The sequence below is a fragment of the Vipera ursinii genome (assembly GCF_947247035.1).
Source record: "Vipera ursinii genome assembly, chromosome: 2".
Lineage (NCBI taxonomy): Eukaryota > Metazoa > Chordata > Lepidosauria > Squamata > Viperidae > Vipera > Vipera ursinii.
Window position 1 is genome coordinate 188,173,667 of NC_139513.1, and position 17,426 is coordinate 188,191,092.

The 17,426-nt window shown below is 39.4% G+C and overlaps 1 protein-coding gene across 1 annotated transcript in view; it reads right to left on the reverse strand.

The window, feature by feature from the left end:
* The window catches only part of ATP6V1A (ATPase H+ transporting V1 subunit A), a 42,950-nt gene that overhangs the window by 18,775 nt on the left and 6,749 nt on the right, over positions 1 to 17,426 (reverse strand). The window contains exons 2-4 of the mRNA XM_083351436.1: positions 6,630 to 6,728; positions 4,535 to 4,663; positions 3,967 to 4,181 (exon numbers count right to left, since the gene is read on the reverse strand). Of these exons, the coding sequence (XP_083207562.1) occupies positions 3,967 to 4,181; positions 4,535 to 4,663; positions 6,630 to 6,711 (426 nt within the window). The 5' untranslated portion in view covers positions 6,712 to 6,728. The remainder of the gene's footprint in view (positions 1 to 3,966; positions 4,182 to 4,534; positions 4,664 to 6,629; positions 6,729 to 17,426) is intronic.

Here is a 17,426-nt window from a genome sequence, read left to right on the forward strand (position 1 = left end):
TTTCATTCCAAAAGGAACTTTTATTAGGAGAAGCTGATAGCAGGCATGGAAGGCAGGATCTGAGGGTTTCCAGCTCAGATCAATAGGTTAAAGGAGCCTCAAGCAAACCCCACCCCAATAGTTTATCCAATCAGTTCGAACGAGCCAATCCCCAGGTGTTAGGTTCGCTGTGGGAACCTGGCTGATAATGGAGTCCGTTCCCATGCCTGTGACGACATTGTTGGGTCTTCGCACCTGCAGTCAGAGATAAGCCAGATGCCCGAAGGCACCTTCCTTTCTCACCCCAGGTTGATATCAAGGGGAAATAGTTCAAAGAGCAAGCAGACAGAAAAGGCAGACAGGATACATTGTAGCTAAGCAAAAGGAGAAATAAGGCATCCCAAAGGACCTCCCCCTTCCCCTTCAGGAGAATGACAGAACCCATAGAAAGAAGCCAGAAAAGGACAGAACCAACCCCCCCCAATAGGAAATGGTTTCTGACAAGGATTCTGTCTCGCTGGCCTATAGTTACTCTCTGCTATAAATCTTAAGTTGCATTCCATCATCATATTTGTCATATTTGTCCAAGACCTATGATAATACATTTTTCCCTTTGTGGAGACAACTGTATTTTCATTACTTACTCTTCTTTGTCTTGTAACCAACTTCATGTCCTTCTTTCTCATCCTTAGGTTCTTCAAATGTCATTATTTATCATCTTCTTCAAAAGTAGATGGGATTTTTTTCCCTAAAACTTTGTTTTATTTGCATCCTCAATTTCCCAAATAACTCTGATCTCCAGCTGTTTTTACAACTGACCAGAAGGCAGGAAATTCAGGAACCTTTCAGAATCTAGTACAGCAACCTCTCAACTCAACTAATTTGATTTATATCTAATCTTTGTAATCACAAAAATCACCAAGCTGCTTAAAAGTAAAAATGACATATAGAGAGACAAATATCAATTCAAATGGAAATATGAAGATAAAGTAAAGCATAAATAAAATTAAAGCTTCTAAAACAAAGAAGGGGGCAATAAAACTCCCAATAAAACTCTGAGACAAGGTAAAAGCTGAATTCACAAGTAAACTGGGAGAAACTCAGTGCACTATTATCATCTTGCTTCCTATTTGCTTGTTCCTGACTTTCTATGATGTTCTTGGTATCCCCGAGCACGCAACCTGACACATCTTCCACTAGATGTTGGCTGCCCCAAGACCTTGAACCAATTTCCTGAAGCAGGTGAAGTTTAAAGAGACGTTTCTCTTAAATTGTTCGTTACCAAAATGGTTTATACTTTTGAGAGACAACAGGATGTCCTTTCTGATATGTCTATGTGCAAGTGAGTCATGAGAAGGAGGTTTTTTTATTAAAAAAATGGGAGATGTTTGCTAGTCAGACACTACTATGAAGTTGGAGGACAGGGAGGAATGGCCATGGCATGGGAAAGAGCACTGAGAATATAGAGGGGTAGGCTGTTGTGAGAGCTTGCAAGGAAAGAAGAGCAGGATACTCTTTGGCCTTCCTTCATTTCAGGTTGAAATTACAGGGAGTGCAGAATTATTAGGCAAGTTGTATTTTTGAGGATTAATTTTATTATTGAACAACAACCATGTTCTCAATGAACCCAAAAAACTCATTAATATCAAAGCTGAATATTTTTGGAAGTAGTTTTTAGTTTGTTTTCAGTTATAGCTATTTTAGGGGGATATCTGTGTGTGCAGGTGACTATTACTGTGCATAATTATTAGGCAACTTAACAAAAAACAAATATATACCCATTTCAATTATTTATTTTTACCAGTGAAACCAATATAACATCTCAACATTCACAAATATACATTTCTGACATTCAAAAACATAACAAAAACAAATCAGTGACCAATATAGCCACCTTTCTTTGCAAGGACACTCAAAAGCCTGCCATCCATGGATTCTGTCAGTGTTTTGATCTGTTCACCATCAACATTGCGTGCAGCAGCAACCACAGCCTCCCAGACACTGTTCAGAGAGGTGTACTGTTTTCCCTCCTTGTAAATCTCACATTTGATGATGGACCACAGGTTCTCAATGGGGTTCAGATCAGGTGAACAAGGAGGCCATGTCATTAGATTTCCTGCTTTTATACCCTTTCTTGCCAGCCACGCTGTAGAGTACTTGGACGCGTGTGATGGAGCATTGTCCTGCATGAAAATCATGTTTTTCTTGAAGGATGCAGACTTCTTCCTGTACCACTGCTTGAAGAAGGTGTCTTCCAGAAACTGGCAGTAGGACTGGGAGTTGAGCTTGACTCCATCCTCAACCCGAAAAGGCCCCACAAGCTCATCTTTGATGATACCAGCCCAAACCAGTACTCCACCTCCACCTTGCTGGCGTCTGAGTCGGACTGGAGCTCTCTGCCCTTTACCAATCCAGCCACGGGCCCATCCATCTGGCCCATCAAGACTCACTCTCATTTCATCAGTCCATAAAACCTTAGAAAAATCAGTCTTGAGATATTTCTTGGCCCAGTCTTGACGTTTCAGCTTGTGTGTCTTGTTCAGTGGTGGTCGTCTTTCAGCCTTTCTTACCTTGGCCATGTCTCTGAGTATTGCACACCTTGTGCTTTTGGGCACTCCAGTGATGTTGCAGCTCTGAAATATGGCCAAACTGGTGGCAAGTGGCATCTTGGCAGCTGCACGCTTGACTTTTCTCAGTTCATGGGCAGTTATTTTGCGCCTTGGTTTCTCCACACGCTTCTTGCGACCCTGTTGACTATTTTGAATGAAACGCTTGATTGTTCGATGATCACGCTTCAGAAGCTTTGCAATTTTAAGAGTGCTGCATCCCTCTGCAAGATATCTCACTATTTTTGACTTTTCTGAGCCTGTCAAGTCCTTCTTTTGACCCATTTTGCCAAAGGAAAGGAAGTTGCCTAATAATTATGCACACCTGATACAGGGTGTTGATGTCATTAGACCACACCCCTTCTCATTACAGAGATGCACATCACCTAATATGCTTAATTGGTAGTAGACTTTCAAGCCTATACAGCTTGGAGTAAGACAACATGCATAAAGAGGATGATGTGGTCAAAATACTCATTTGCCTAATAATTCTGCACTCCCTGTAAATTATGACAAAGAAGAAGGTGGTGCTTTGGACAAAAAGGTTATACTTTTTATGAAATTAATTCATGGTGGAATGTTTAGTTTCTAAATTTAATTCTGGATTAAAGCACTAATCAGGAATGTTGAAAAAAGGGAGAGAATTTGTCTCTTCCAGCTCTATCTGCCATATTATAGCAGGTATAATTTGTTGCTGTAGCAGAAGGCAGGAAATGATAGCAATGATTTCTAAAAATTCCATCTTGTTGACTAGGAGCTCCATCCAAGGGTCTGGCAATTTTGAACGGATGTACTGTTTGGAGGGTGAGAACAACGTAGGGATATTGTGTATCACAAATCTGTCTACTGAGATTGCTCAGTTGTGAGCCACTCAGGACTGCATGCCCATTCTGGTGACCACAGATCTGCCTAAACATATTTTTCATCCATTTGAATAGAGCAGGCCATATACTAAATTTGATAATCTGAAGAAGAGGAGAGTTTTTTCAATTTAATTGACATGGAAACTCAGTCTCAGTTGCAAACTTGCAAAGGGTGAAGGATCAGTTAAAATGATCTGATGGATCCAAATGTTTCCTGAATGACTTTGGGGAATTTCATCTGAAGGTAATTTGTTGAAATCCTACAAGAGTGTGCAAAGTATTTGAATCCAAACAATGTGGATTTCAAACATCCAGTTTGAAATCGAGAAGAGTCACTTTGATGATTTTGGAAATATTTCATACTCAAGATGCAATGTTTAACTTAACTTAATCAGGAAATATAAATACAACAGCTGGTGGATGCTAGTATCCTGGTTTCCATTTTAGTGTGGAAAATCCTTGTTCAAATATGTACAAAACATCTATTGGAATATTTTAAAGAACCCAAGATAACTTACTCGCAGGTTTTTTATAGGAATGAATTCCCATTTGATATCTCTACTCAAAGCTGTCACATTTACTCCTCTGGGAATGTATATACTTTGAGTCCGACTACTAATGTCTGACAAAGGTCTTTGGATACCATCAAAAATGGCTCCCATGATTCCCGGGCCAAGTTCCACAGAGAGTGGTTTGCCAGTGCGAAGCACAGGATCTCCAACTGAAACACCAGCTAAACAAATTGTTGAGGAAATTACTCTGGAAAACAGGGTCAAATACAATCAGTGTTGGCGTAAATGTTTGTCTAATGATGAGCCAAAAGAAATATTGCAAACATTCCAAAGATTCATTGTTAACCATTTAAACCAAACATTTCATGCATAACTCATGTCTGCACTTATAATTTTATAAATTGTCCAGCTAATAAATTTTATTTTTTGTTAACTGATATTATGCATAAAAATATTATTAAACGCTTATAGTCTAACTGTAATTGTTAAACCAGGCCATATTTTGTCTTCCCATTACTCTAAAGTCACATCTTAAGCTAAAAAAATCTAAATTGCATATCAGCTAAAAGGATACAGGTTTCCTCATACACCTGGATAGTAGCCATGTCACCCTCCAAACGGATAATCTCTCCTACAAGTTCACTATTGCCAACTCGTACCAGTTCATACATAGCAGCTCCTGCCATGCTGCAAGCAGTGACCACTAAAAAACAACAAAGGAAAGGATTATATAGATTGAATTATGATTCTAGCTAATAGTAGCTGTATATATATTCTTTACTATAAATCTGGCTATTTGGTATGAAAGAACTAAGCATTATTTTAATATAGAAATGTGAGGATAGGATTCACATCTATTGTTTTCTGAATATGAGCTCAACTAACAAATATCAGACATGCAAAAAAACCCTATTTAAAGTTCCTCAGGAGCCCTATTGAACTCTTTACTTAACATATAGGGCTCAGTTAAAATACTCAATAAGCAGATAATGCAACTTTGCACAAGGTAGATCTAAATGGGTTACTAAAGGATCCACATGAATTTTCTGAATTGATAAAAACATGTTTCTTGGCATTTATCACAGAAACTGGATAAAATCCTTCAGTGAAGAGAACTTCTGAAACTTGGGGTCAGACTGGATCCTGACCAGCTTGCTGTTATAGCCAAATCTATAGTGAAAGACTTGGATGATGCATGTTTGAGAGAGAATATCATAAGGAACTTTCATGAAAATACATCAGTGTGAGCTTTAGTAATGTGCATCATTGTACCTAAAAATGCTGATGAGAACTACAAGAATACTTCCATGTTCTTTTTCTTCAATAGTATAATATAAACAAGTGATTGACAAAGACAAGCTACACCAGTCATACAACAAGCCACAATTACCTGAGATAATTAAAAGAAGCAGGTGAAAGAAAGGAGAAAAAGAATCTAGTAACGGTAAGAAAAAATAATAATGGTTTCTTAAACTGAGAAATGTATGGCTTGAGTAAATTACATTAAACAATAAATTAAATTTATATCTCACTTCTTGTAAAATTCTTTGATATTGGTTTCTGAAAGATCCTTTGTGTCAAATTTTCTGTGTTAATACATCACTACTATCTTCTCACTTCTAATTATTGCAATATTGATAAAAATAATTTGCTAAGCTGCTATCCTATCTCTATTAATATGAACATGAGTAAACATGCATAAAACTGTATTAGCCTCATTAGAATTATATACTCTTTATTTGTAACAGTGTTTTTTGCCATTTGTGAATCTGCATTATCAGATCATCATGCCAAGGTTTCAAAACTGAGGTTTTTGGTAGAACTGTCTATAATTTGTATATTTTCACACAGAATAATGTAAGTTCTCAGTTCCAATTCAACAACAGTTCAAAAAGAATTAGGTAACAGGATTGGAAGAAAGGTTGTGTGATACTGTAGCTTGGAAAAAGCAAATGAGTCTTTAATTGGAAAAAGGGCAGAAGGACCTCTGAGAAAGGTAAGGACTTCAAATGAAATACCAGTACTGAGACTAGGAGGTACCCATTAAAGCAAAGGTCTATTAATTTGAAAAAGAATTTTATGCAAGGACTTTACACATGCTCTGAAGCATATAAGTAGTCTTCAATTTATGACCAGACATTAAATGTAAATGTAATCATAAAATGTTGCAGCAGACCCACCCCCACCCCCATTACAATACCACATTTTGGGCACTTGGCAATCTCTTCGCATTTAAAATTACTGCCCAGTGCCTTGTAATCATGTCACTGCCAACTGATTCCAATCATTTATTGACTACCATTTGCAATCTTCTCTGCCAGCTTCATCAGAAAGTCAATGGCAGGGAAGGTTGCAAATGGAAGCGACATTGGATTTGTAGCTGTTTCCCCACTGCACCAAGCAATTCCCCTTCCCCTCCATGCAGGGAAGGAAAATCTTCCCATGTTTTGGAGGAATTGACCTCAGCACTAGCGAACACCATCATTCTAGAAGGCTCAAAAGAGCAAAAGGCAAACATTTAGGACAGAACCGTGCTCTATTCTGTTCATGTCCACACAAAGAATAACAACAAGTATAAAAATATTTCCACCATAGTGAGAGATTCTCATAATGTTACTATGTGAAAGAGGAAGGCAGAGATTTCTCAATGAGACCAAAGTACTACTTACCAGGCCCTGAGACTCCATAGACATAGCCAAACCTGTCTTCTCTATCTTCATCACGGATTTTGGGGAGTTTAGAGAAATCCATTTTAAATCTTCAATAATCTGGAAAATGAGCGCAGAAAATATTTAATCAGATTTGTAAATCAGATGATCTTGGTCAGTATCTAGCAAAGCAGAATGAATGTCATTAATTATTACCACTATTAGAGTTTCTGAGCATAATTTGTGTTATAACAAGTAAGAGAATTTTACTTGTAACATTCTCTTACTTGTGACCCTGTCAGTTATTGAATTTGCATTCTCTTCCTTTGTTCATTTAATAGTCTCTTTAACACGTGTAGAATGGAATATGACTATTTGAGTACATAAGTATCTATAACTGTACCTGCATCCTCTCAGATCTGCAGTCTTAGAAATTTCACATCTGAATACAGGTAGTCCTCGACTTACAACCACAACTGAGGCCAGAATTTATGTTGCTAAGTGAGTTTTGCACCACTTTACGATTTTTCTTGCCACAGCTGTTAAGTGAATCACTGCAGTTTTTAAGTTAGTAACATGGTTAAGTAAATCTAGCTTCTTCATTTACTTTTGCTTGTCAGAAGGTCGCAAAAGGGGATCACATGACCTCAAGACACTGCAACTGTCATAAATATGTGTCAGTTGACAAGCATCTGAATGTAAATCATGTGACCATGGGGATGCTGCAAGGGTCATTAAGTGTGAAAAACGGTCATGTTACTTTTTTCAGTGCCGTTATAACTTTGAACAGTACTTAAACGAACTGTTGTAAGTCAAGGACTACCTGTATTAAACTATATAAATTGTGAGGCAATGCATCCTAACAAAATAGATGAAAGTACTAGACAACCAATTATAGCATTGCATATTGCAGATATATATATATATATAGCTGTTGAGGCCCTCAAAAAATTGCCAGCATTTCTTTCTGAACCACAGCAATTACCCTTGCCAGAAGTGGAGAAAGCAAATGAATATACCGTAGTATTACTGCTGAGAACCAGAAACAACTATTGCCTGATGCAAGCCTTACAAATGATGCTGCTGCTTTAACTATCTGAAAAGATATTCTTCATGAATATTCCTGTATTCTGCAAAACATTCCTTTTCCATTGTTTGCACAGCCCTATAAATAAGTCAGCATCTGACTGTCTTCTGATGGAAAATCAGTGGCAAAAGTTACATCTTGCACATTTGCTTGGAAACTTCTAAGATGCAACTGCTCATCTTCAAATAAACTACAAGCAAGTGCAACTATTTCAAACCTTCAATTACAGTTCAAGAAGTATGAGGGGACAGGTTCTCTTTTGTGTTGTTTGCAATTACTTGGATTGCATGTCCTTGAAGCAGTATTCTGAATCCTTGAAGAGCTCTGAAAGTAGCCACAATTCCAGAATATTGATATGAATTGTCTCTAGCATCATGCTACTAGCCCTTTATGTGAAAAATGCCACAGGGTCCTGGTCCTTTGTGATGCATCAGTAAGTGAAATGCTACTGAAGCACTAGAAAAAGAATCACAAAATCAAACATATTTGAAGAAAGAACTACTAATAAAGTTCTGCACCTAGAAAACAAAAATAAAAGGCAGAAATATAGGAAGATGACCCTAAATTTAAGATACCTCCCTCAAAAAAGATAAACAAATATTCTTGGATACTCAGATTCCCGGTCAACATATGCTTGCCAAATCCAACTAATTCCACACAATTTTCTCTTTCCATACAAGTGTACATTCCAAGAAAGAGCAAGGCCAGCACTAAAAACAATTAAGAACTGATGTCTATAACAAGGTATTCTAACTACAGTATAAAATAATTAACACCTTCTGCAATATTCACACACCATCCGATCACATGCACCAAGGGTGTCAAACTCAATTTCATTGAGGGCCGCATCAGCATTACGGTTGCCCTCAGGGGGCCGGGTGGGTATGGCCAGGGTGGGCGTGGCCTACTGGGTGGGCGTGGCCAGCTCTACATTGTTTGCATCAAGGGTGCCGATGGGGGCCTGGGCAGGAGTGGGACAGATCTGAGGGTCTCTGGCAGAAGGAGGGTCTCTGGGCCAGGGCCAAGGCAATGGGGGCCGTTCCCTCACTGTTTCCAGGATGGCTTTGCGGGCCACATGAAACCACTTCGCGGGCCGGATCTGGCCCCCGGGCCTTGTGTTTGACATGTCTGACATGCACAATAAACAGTACAGAGACATCTCTTGCCTTCCAGCAGAAATAGCAAACAGGAAGAAAAAAATCGAATGGACATAAAAGAAGGGATAGTGCAGACATGTCAAACACAAGGCCCGGGGGCCAGATCCGGCCCGCAAAGTGGTTTCATGCGGCCCGCAAAGCCATCCTGGAAAGAGTGAGGGAACAGCCCCCACTGCCTTGGCCGTGGCCCAGAGACCCTCCTTCTGCCAGAGACCCTCAGATCTGTCCCACTCTTGCCCAGGCCCCCACAGGCACCCTTGATGCGAACCATGTAGAGCTGGCCACGCCCACCCAGTAGGCCATATGCACTCTAGCCACGCCCACACAGTAGGCCACACCCACCCGAGGGCAACCACAATGCTGATGCGGCCCTCAATGAAATTGAGTTTGACACCCCTGGGATAGTGGATGGATTCGAAGGGCTGGTGGTGAGGAGTGGGGAACAACTTTCTCACTCTTCGCATGCCAATGAACATGATGATCAACGAGGCCAACACCACTCTGTGCCTAGGAGAAGCCTCAGCCCCGCTGATGGAGCGCGGGCGGTTTCCCCAGCCTCAAAGCCACCAGCATTCACCTCTAGCCCTGCAAGAAAAGAGAGTCCCAGCCGCCGCTCTAAACACGGCAGTCTGAGTCGCTGTTGCTTCTCAAAGACTTCAGAGTGCTGTTCACAATGCGAGATCCCCAGCCACTGGAGAAGCCCTGGTCAGCGTCGGTTGCACCACCACTGTGATGGTTCCAGGCAGCGGGATTATGATGACAGCCCTGACGGATGGCCCCACTACCAAATCCCGAGCCAACACCTGGGCAGCTGAAGTCCAGTTCATCATCAGTACCGTGAGAGCCCCAACCATCGCTAATATCGGTCACACAGCCCTGTTCATCACTGTTGGTGCCACCCAAGCCCGAGGCCTAAGCAGGGAGGAGACCCAGATGTGAGTGTTCAACAAGGTTTAGTACAACAGCTACACAATTTGTTGGCCAGGCAGCAACAGCTTGGAGCACCACAATCGTTGGGGGTCCTGCAGCAATGGGGAATAGCACAGCCACTGCTGCTAGGAGTTCAGCAGCCAGTGGGAGCACAGCAGCAGTGGGGTTAGCAACAGCCCCTGAATGTGCAACAACCTCTGTGGGGCCTACAGCAACTGGGGATGCCGCCACGGGGAGGTCAGCAACTGTTGGGAGCGCAGCAGCAGTGGGGGTGGTAACAGCTCCTGAATGTACAATGACCACGGGCGGGGGGTCTGCAGCAATTGGGGATGCCACAGTTGGGAGGTCAGCAGCTGCTGGGAGGCCAACAGCTGATGGGAATGCAGCCGCAATGGGGGGGGGCAGCAGCCCATGATGGCGCCACCCCTTAGAGAGACTTTTGATGGTGATCCGGAGAAGCTGACCTTCTTCCTTAATCAAGTATGTTCCCACATGAATCACAATGCCAATTTCTATCCAAATCCAGCTGCTACGGTCGACGTGGTCACGGCCAATCTGGAAGAGGAAGTGTCTGAGTGGCTAAATGCTCTGTACAACGAGCAAGTGCCTGAACTGGGGGATCTCCATCTCTTCCTCCTTAGATTAAGAGCCAGATTCGAGGACCCATCCATAGCCCTCAAAGCAGAGAAACAAATTTACAAGATAAAGCAAGACGGTAGACCTGCATTGGAATATGTACAAGGTAGCAAGGTAGCAGATCAGATAGAAAGGTGCCCTGAGCAGTACCTGGTGCATCACTTCAAGGAGGGGCTAGTTCTATAGGGCCCAAACCCCCTCTTAATTCAGCCATTACTGGAGAGTCTAGGCCAGGGGTGTCAAACTCCTGGCCCATGGGCCGGACATGTCATCCGGAAGCCACATCAACCCCTTTGCCGGCAATGGCAAAACTGTCCTGATACATTGTGCAACGTCACGTGACGTCGCAAGTTTGACGTGTCTGGTCTAGGCCATCTACCAAGTTAGCAAAGATAGCTACCCTGCCACATCCAAGCAAGGCACTCATCCCCAGCGAATACCAGGATCTAGCAGAGATGCAACATCCTGCCACCCCATCGGCCCAATCACTGCACCATTGAACTGTTACTGGGAGCTAAACTCCCACGGCTGAGGATATATGCCATGACCCCCCTTGAAATGGATGAACTGCAACAACATGTGATCAAGAACCTGGCAAGAGGATTCATTGAGCCAGCCAAATCTCAGGTGGGGGCTCTGGTGTTATTTAAAGAGAAAAAAGAAGGGACGCTTCATCTCTGCATGGAACATAAGGGGTTAAATGCTGTGAGTATAGAAAATAAGTACCCCCTCCCCCTCCTGAAGGACTTACTAAACCCATTTAGCAAAGGGGAGCATCTTCACAAAATTGGATCTATGCAAGGCATATTACCGAGTGAGAATAAGAAAAGGAGATGAATGGAAGACAGCTTTTAACTGTCCCATGGGTGGCTATCAGTTCAAAGTTATGCCATTTGGACTACAGGGGGCTCCAGCTGTCTTTATGCAGCTGATTAACCAGGTGCTACACGATCGTTTGTACAAAGGGTTTTGGTGTATTTTGATGATATCCTGATATACAGCATGAATATGGCTGACCACTCGAAGCTAGTGTGAGAAGATCTAAAGAAACTGTTGAATGCTAAACTATGTGTTAAACTATCAAAGTGTGAATTCAATCAGATCCAACTGGATTATTTAGGCTACAGAATTTCCGGTGAGGGCATTGAAATGGATCCTGGTAAAGTGAGAGCCGTAATCGAATGGCAACCCCCAAAGACTCACAAACAGCTTCAAAGCTTTCTGGAGTTCATCAACTTTTACCAACAATTCACCCCCTCATTTGCCAAAATTGCTTTACCCTTCACGGGCTTGTTAAAAACCGGCAAAGAGGGGGGGGGAAAGCCGCTACCGGGCAAGCCGCTAACATAGACTATGAACTGTCAAACTGCTTTTGAAAACCTGAAAAGACTATTTGCGGTCGAGCCAGTCCTAAAGCATCCCTGCCCAGGGAGGCCCTTTGTGATTCAAGCCTATGCCAGTGATGTTAGATATTAGTTTCTATCTCAATTTCTTGTATCATCGTGCTAAGTTCCAAGGATGTCTATATCATATCAATTCTTGACCATGATTTATGTCTATTTGAGTAAAATGTTTATTGTAGTTTCTTCGGATTTTTTCTCTCTCCATATATCTTGGATATAGAGTTCTTCTGCCATTTTTAAAAATGCTTTAGGTAACATATTTCTTCCTTTCTTCCCTTGTTTAGTGCTTTTATATTCCAAAGTTCCATCTATTAGTCCATTGAAGTCTCCCATTATATAAATGGAAGCATTTGCTTACCCAAATATAATTAATTATGACAAAGTTGTGACCTATAAGGATATTTTGGACAATGAAGGGAAATTGAAAGACAGATAAGATTTACAAGAACAAGGTATTGATCTATCATGGTGGCCATATTTGCAAATCCAAACTAGATATGAAAAAGATGCTACAACAATGGGATTCCATAAAGAACAGACAGAATTCGATCAGATACTGCTAAAAACAGATGAAAAATTGATTAAGAAACTCTATAAATATCTGTTAAGCTTAAAGACGGAAGAGGAACAAGTAAAAGAAACAATGATAACATGTGCAAAGAACTTTGGACATAATATAGAATTACAAAACTGGCAAAGTTTATGGGAAAGAAATGCTAAATTAACAAAAGCAGTGGCATATAAAGAAAACTTATATAAAATGTTTACAGATGGCATTTAACACCAGTGAGATTAGCGAAAATGTTTAAAAATACTTCAAACAAGGGTTGGAAATGCAAACAAAAGCCAGGTACATATTATCATATCTGGTGGACAAGCCGTAAAGCTAAAAGATTTTGTTCAAAAATACATTTATGGTTGGAGAAAATGACTAAAAAACAAATAGATTTCAAGCCAGAATTATTTTGTTAGGAATAATGGGAGCAAATTTATTTATTTATTTATTTATTTATTTATTTATTTATTTATTTATTTATTTATTTATTTATTTATTTATTTATTTGGTTTATATACCACCCTATTCCCAAAGGACTCAGGGCGGTTTACAAGGCAAAATTTAAAAACAATCCAATATAAAATTCAGTGTATTTTAGAACATGGGATAATTTTTATCAATGGCTAGAAAAATGAGTTAGAAAGAAAGGAATATGATATGTAACATTGAATATATACTAGTAAGAAGACGACTACTGAGTGATTAACATATTGTTTATTATAATTATTATTCATTGTTTTTTAAATACATGAGCCCAGACAACATACTGTTTGCTAATTATTAAGAATGTCATTTTAAAAAATCCTAACCCTAACCCCAACCTAACCCTACCCTATTCCTAATCGTGTGTGTGTGTGTGTGTGTATAAACAACAAGATAATCAGAGAATTCAAGAGTTTCTTAAAATCAATCAGGGTGATTTGACAATTCAAGCAGTAAGCACATTTTCTCAAACACATGTATCATGGATAATATTATATATGTAGTTTTTGAAGTATTATTTATACTGAACCAGAACATCCTGATTTCTAGATTTCAACTGCCAACTACTGATCTGCCAGAAACCAGCATTCAGTATCTTGTGTTTGAATTCCTTCAACTCTGAACAGCCAAAAACATAAGTACATTCCCCATTATTTTGAATAATAAAAATTCAACATTAAAATCACTGCTAGTTTTTAAAAATATTTCAACCATTCCCACACTGTTTAATAGACTAAAGGCTGGCAAGATGGTGATTACTGGCATCACTGTATTCTCACAAATTTGCACTGCACCAGTTAAAATACCTAACTGCTATGAGTTAAAAAAATAAATCTCAAAAACCTTTCAGCAACTGGAATTATTCAGACTAAAGCTGAAGCATCTTAATTTCCCCATAATTCTGACCTATTGTGGCAAAAAATAACATATATAGTATGTAATATATCCAGCCAATCAAGAAAAGAGCAAAGGGAAATAAAAAAATAGTTCTTGTTGATTAGCATGGTGAAGAGTCCAAGGACAGAGGGAAGGAAGGGTACAGAGGTTCTGAATGATGGAGAAAGAATCAAGAGACAAGGATAAACTGGAGAGATGGTAGAGAAGACCCACACAAGCCATGAAATATAAGTTTTAAAAAGTCTTGTGAGGGAGAGAGAAAAAAGAACTAGAAATTTTGCATTAATAGAATGCAGGTCATTTTGAACATATGAACATATATGAATATGATGCAGCACTAAGTAAATCCTCCAAAACAGATCAAGAATATGTTCCAGAAAACAGAGAAACTGCAAGCATTACAGTGAAAGATTCAATTCTAAGAAGAAAATATAACACAGTAATTAATTCTGCTTTTGTCTGTTATTCTTCCTACAAATTTCTACATTTTCAGTATTTTATCATACAGTTAGTTCTCTGTTAATTTCTACATTTCCAATAGATGCATAGGAGTTGTACAATACATATGTCTTTGCCATTCTTTAAAAAAGCTACTGTACTCATTTACAATACACTTATGTATAACATGACATGTTGATTGCTCCAGATCTATTTTAAGTATATTAAATAGCCAATTTATAATGCAGTGCTCCAAGAAGCACACCAATATAAATTATTCTCCATTTAGATTTTCCTATCTCAATGTTAAAAGTACCACTTCATTTAGATATTATTGTGGGATAATATTGTGATATCTAACATCATTTGATGTGATATTTTAAGAGACTGAAGCTTTTAGATTAGTGAAATTATGTTTCTCAATTATAATTCACTTCAGAATCAATTTCTTCCAAAGAATTTTATAGTAAAAATACAAGCTAGATCTTACCTTAAATATCCACCAAGATCATAAAGTTATAAAAGGAACCTCTTAAGTAATTAGAAACTGGAAATAATTTGCTTTGCCTGAAACCCTCACAAATATGTCAAAAAAGAGTTTACACACATACAGCTGAGAAATAATCACTTGACCTGATGACTCATCAATTTCTCCACCAGGACTATTGCAGTTGCAAATATATTGTTAGAAGACCAACTAGCTTCAAAAATTTTAAGACTTTCAGTACAATATGGTAGTCCTCATCCTACAACCTTAATGGAACCTGTCCCCCACCTCTCTCTGATGTGGTTGTTAAACACCATAAGTTGTTAAGCACAACATGGGGTGCCTCAGGGGTGGGGAGAGTCCTGGGAGGCCTAGCACAGGCACAGGTCCACCCTCATTGATCCTCTTCCCAACCCCCCGAAATACCCCATACTTTGCTTCCTGCCCCTCTGGCTTCCCACAGCTCTTGGGCATCTTTCCCTCTCAATGGACCCCTGCAGGCCTTTCCCCTTCACTGGATCCTCCCAGGGCTTGGTGCCCCTGCCCACCCCAACATCCATTGCATACTTACCTTTTGAAGATCTCCAGAGCTCCATGTAGGCCAGAGACAAAGCAATAATACAATCTTAGGGAAGCAGAGCAGATCATTCCATTTCTGGGTTGTACGGGGCTCAGGGACACTGAGAGACGGAATGGCCTGCCCTCCTTCCTCAATATGAGATTGGAAGCTCTGGAGATCTTCAGAAGATAACTACACAATGGATGAAAGTGAATAGGAGGAGCCCCAAGCCCTGTGGGGACCCAGTGGGAGGGAAAAGCAGGCACAATGCCTGTAGGGACCTGGCAGAACAGGACGGTAGAAGGAAATAGGTGGAGGGTCACTGTTACATCTGCAGTTGGTTGTAAAGGCAAATGACCACCGGGGCATTGCAGCAGCAGTAACTTTGAAACAGAAATGTAAATGCTTTTGGGGAGGTTTTTTGTATCTTTCAATGGACATTAAACAATCAGTTGTAAGCCCAGGACTACCTGTGCACTATAAGATCCGCCTATCAAAAGCAAGATAAATCTGTCATAAGCTCAATAAGGATTTAATAAGTGTTTTACTACACGTTTTGTTACCTTGATTAGAGTACAAAGAGGTTTTCAGATCATAACATAGTTATTTGCTGTATCTTTCTTCTTCATAGGTCAGAGTTAATAGCTGAATAAGATTTTTTCCACTTTGAGAAGACATCTTCTATGTCTTAGCAGTGCTTATTGTATTTAGTTATGTTGGGATGGTCCAATGATGTCACTATAAAATGGTAATCCAGCTATGAAAAAATTAGACCCATGATTTCACTTATAAGAAAATATATTTCAGCTGCACAAGAGATATCAACATAGTAGCAAATGACACTATATCAAATCAGACCAAATGAATAGCAATATTACATGCTTTGGGACATACCTGGAATCAACTGTGCTTTTGCATGGATTTTGAAAATTCAAAGTCAATTGTTATAAACTAGTTCAGCCTATTCGCACAGATGTTGCCATTACAGTTTTCAATATGATAAGAGCTAAAATTATGAAATTCTATTCTATAGTTGTTACCTCTGGGAAACAACTATGTACTGATATTGCACTAATCAAGTTGCTCAGTTCTGCAGAACAGGCAGAGAACTGAACTTCGTAACAGTTATTATATAGTTACATAATGCTTGTGTTCAATGGACCAGAATGCCCACCAGTGATTATTAAATGCCATATAGATGACATTTAATAAGCTTTCCATTTGAATACTTATATTAACAAATTAGAAATTGTAATTAATGTAAACCCTTGCTTTAATATACTGAATCTTTATAATGTACTTTATAAAACTGAAATAAAAATGTAAGCTTGTGAACTGCAATATAAAAATATATAAGCATTTTTCTCCATTTCAAGTTCTTGAGTCTTGGCTTCATTCTATCAGAATTCTACTTAATTCTATGTATTTAGACTATATTGACATAGTATATCTTATACTATTTCTTTACTAAAATTTACAACTGTAAAAAATTTAGGTTTTCTGACAGTGATATGAACATTTTAAAGTTATTATAATAGAAGGTAACTATGAATTGTTACTATTTAAAATAATTGCAGCATAATTTCAATTTTAGAAACTGTTCTTCTAAAAATCATCTTATATTAAATGGAAATGAGAAATGCTTTGAAATATCAGACATCCATAATGAAGATTAAAAAGGAAACTACCTGGCATATTTAAAGGAGATCAATCAAGCAGATAAAGTAGATCACAACCTACTACTTGATAAGATAGAAAAAGGTTTATTAGACAGCATCACCACCAGATGGATTCGTAGCTGGCTGACCGGACGTACTCAGCGCGTGGTCCTCAATGGAACTGCATCTACATGGAGGGAAGTGAGTAGTGGGATGCCCCAGGGCTCTGTTCTGGGCCCAGTGCTCTTCAACATCTTCATCAATGATTTGGATGAGGGGATAGATGGGGAACTCATCAAATTTACAGACAACAACAAGCTGGCAGGAATAGCCAATACTCCAGAAGACAGGCTTAAGACACAGAAGGATCTTGACAGACTTTAACATTGGGCACTATCTAACAAAATGAAATTCAATGGTGAAAAAAGTAAGGTTCTACGTTTAGCCAAGAAAAACCAAATGCACAGGTATAGTTAGGAGGTACCTTGCTGAACAGTAATAACTGTGAGAGGGATCTCGGAGTCCTA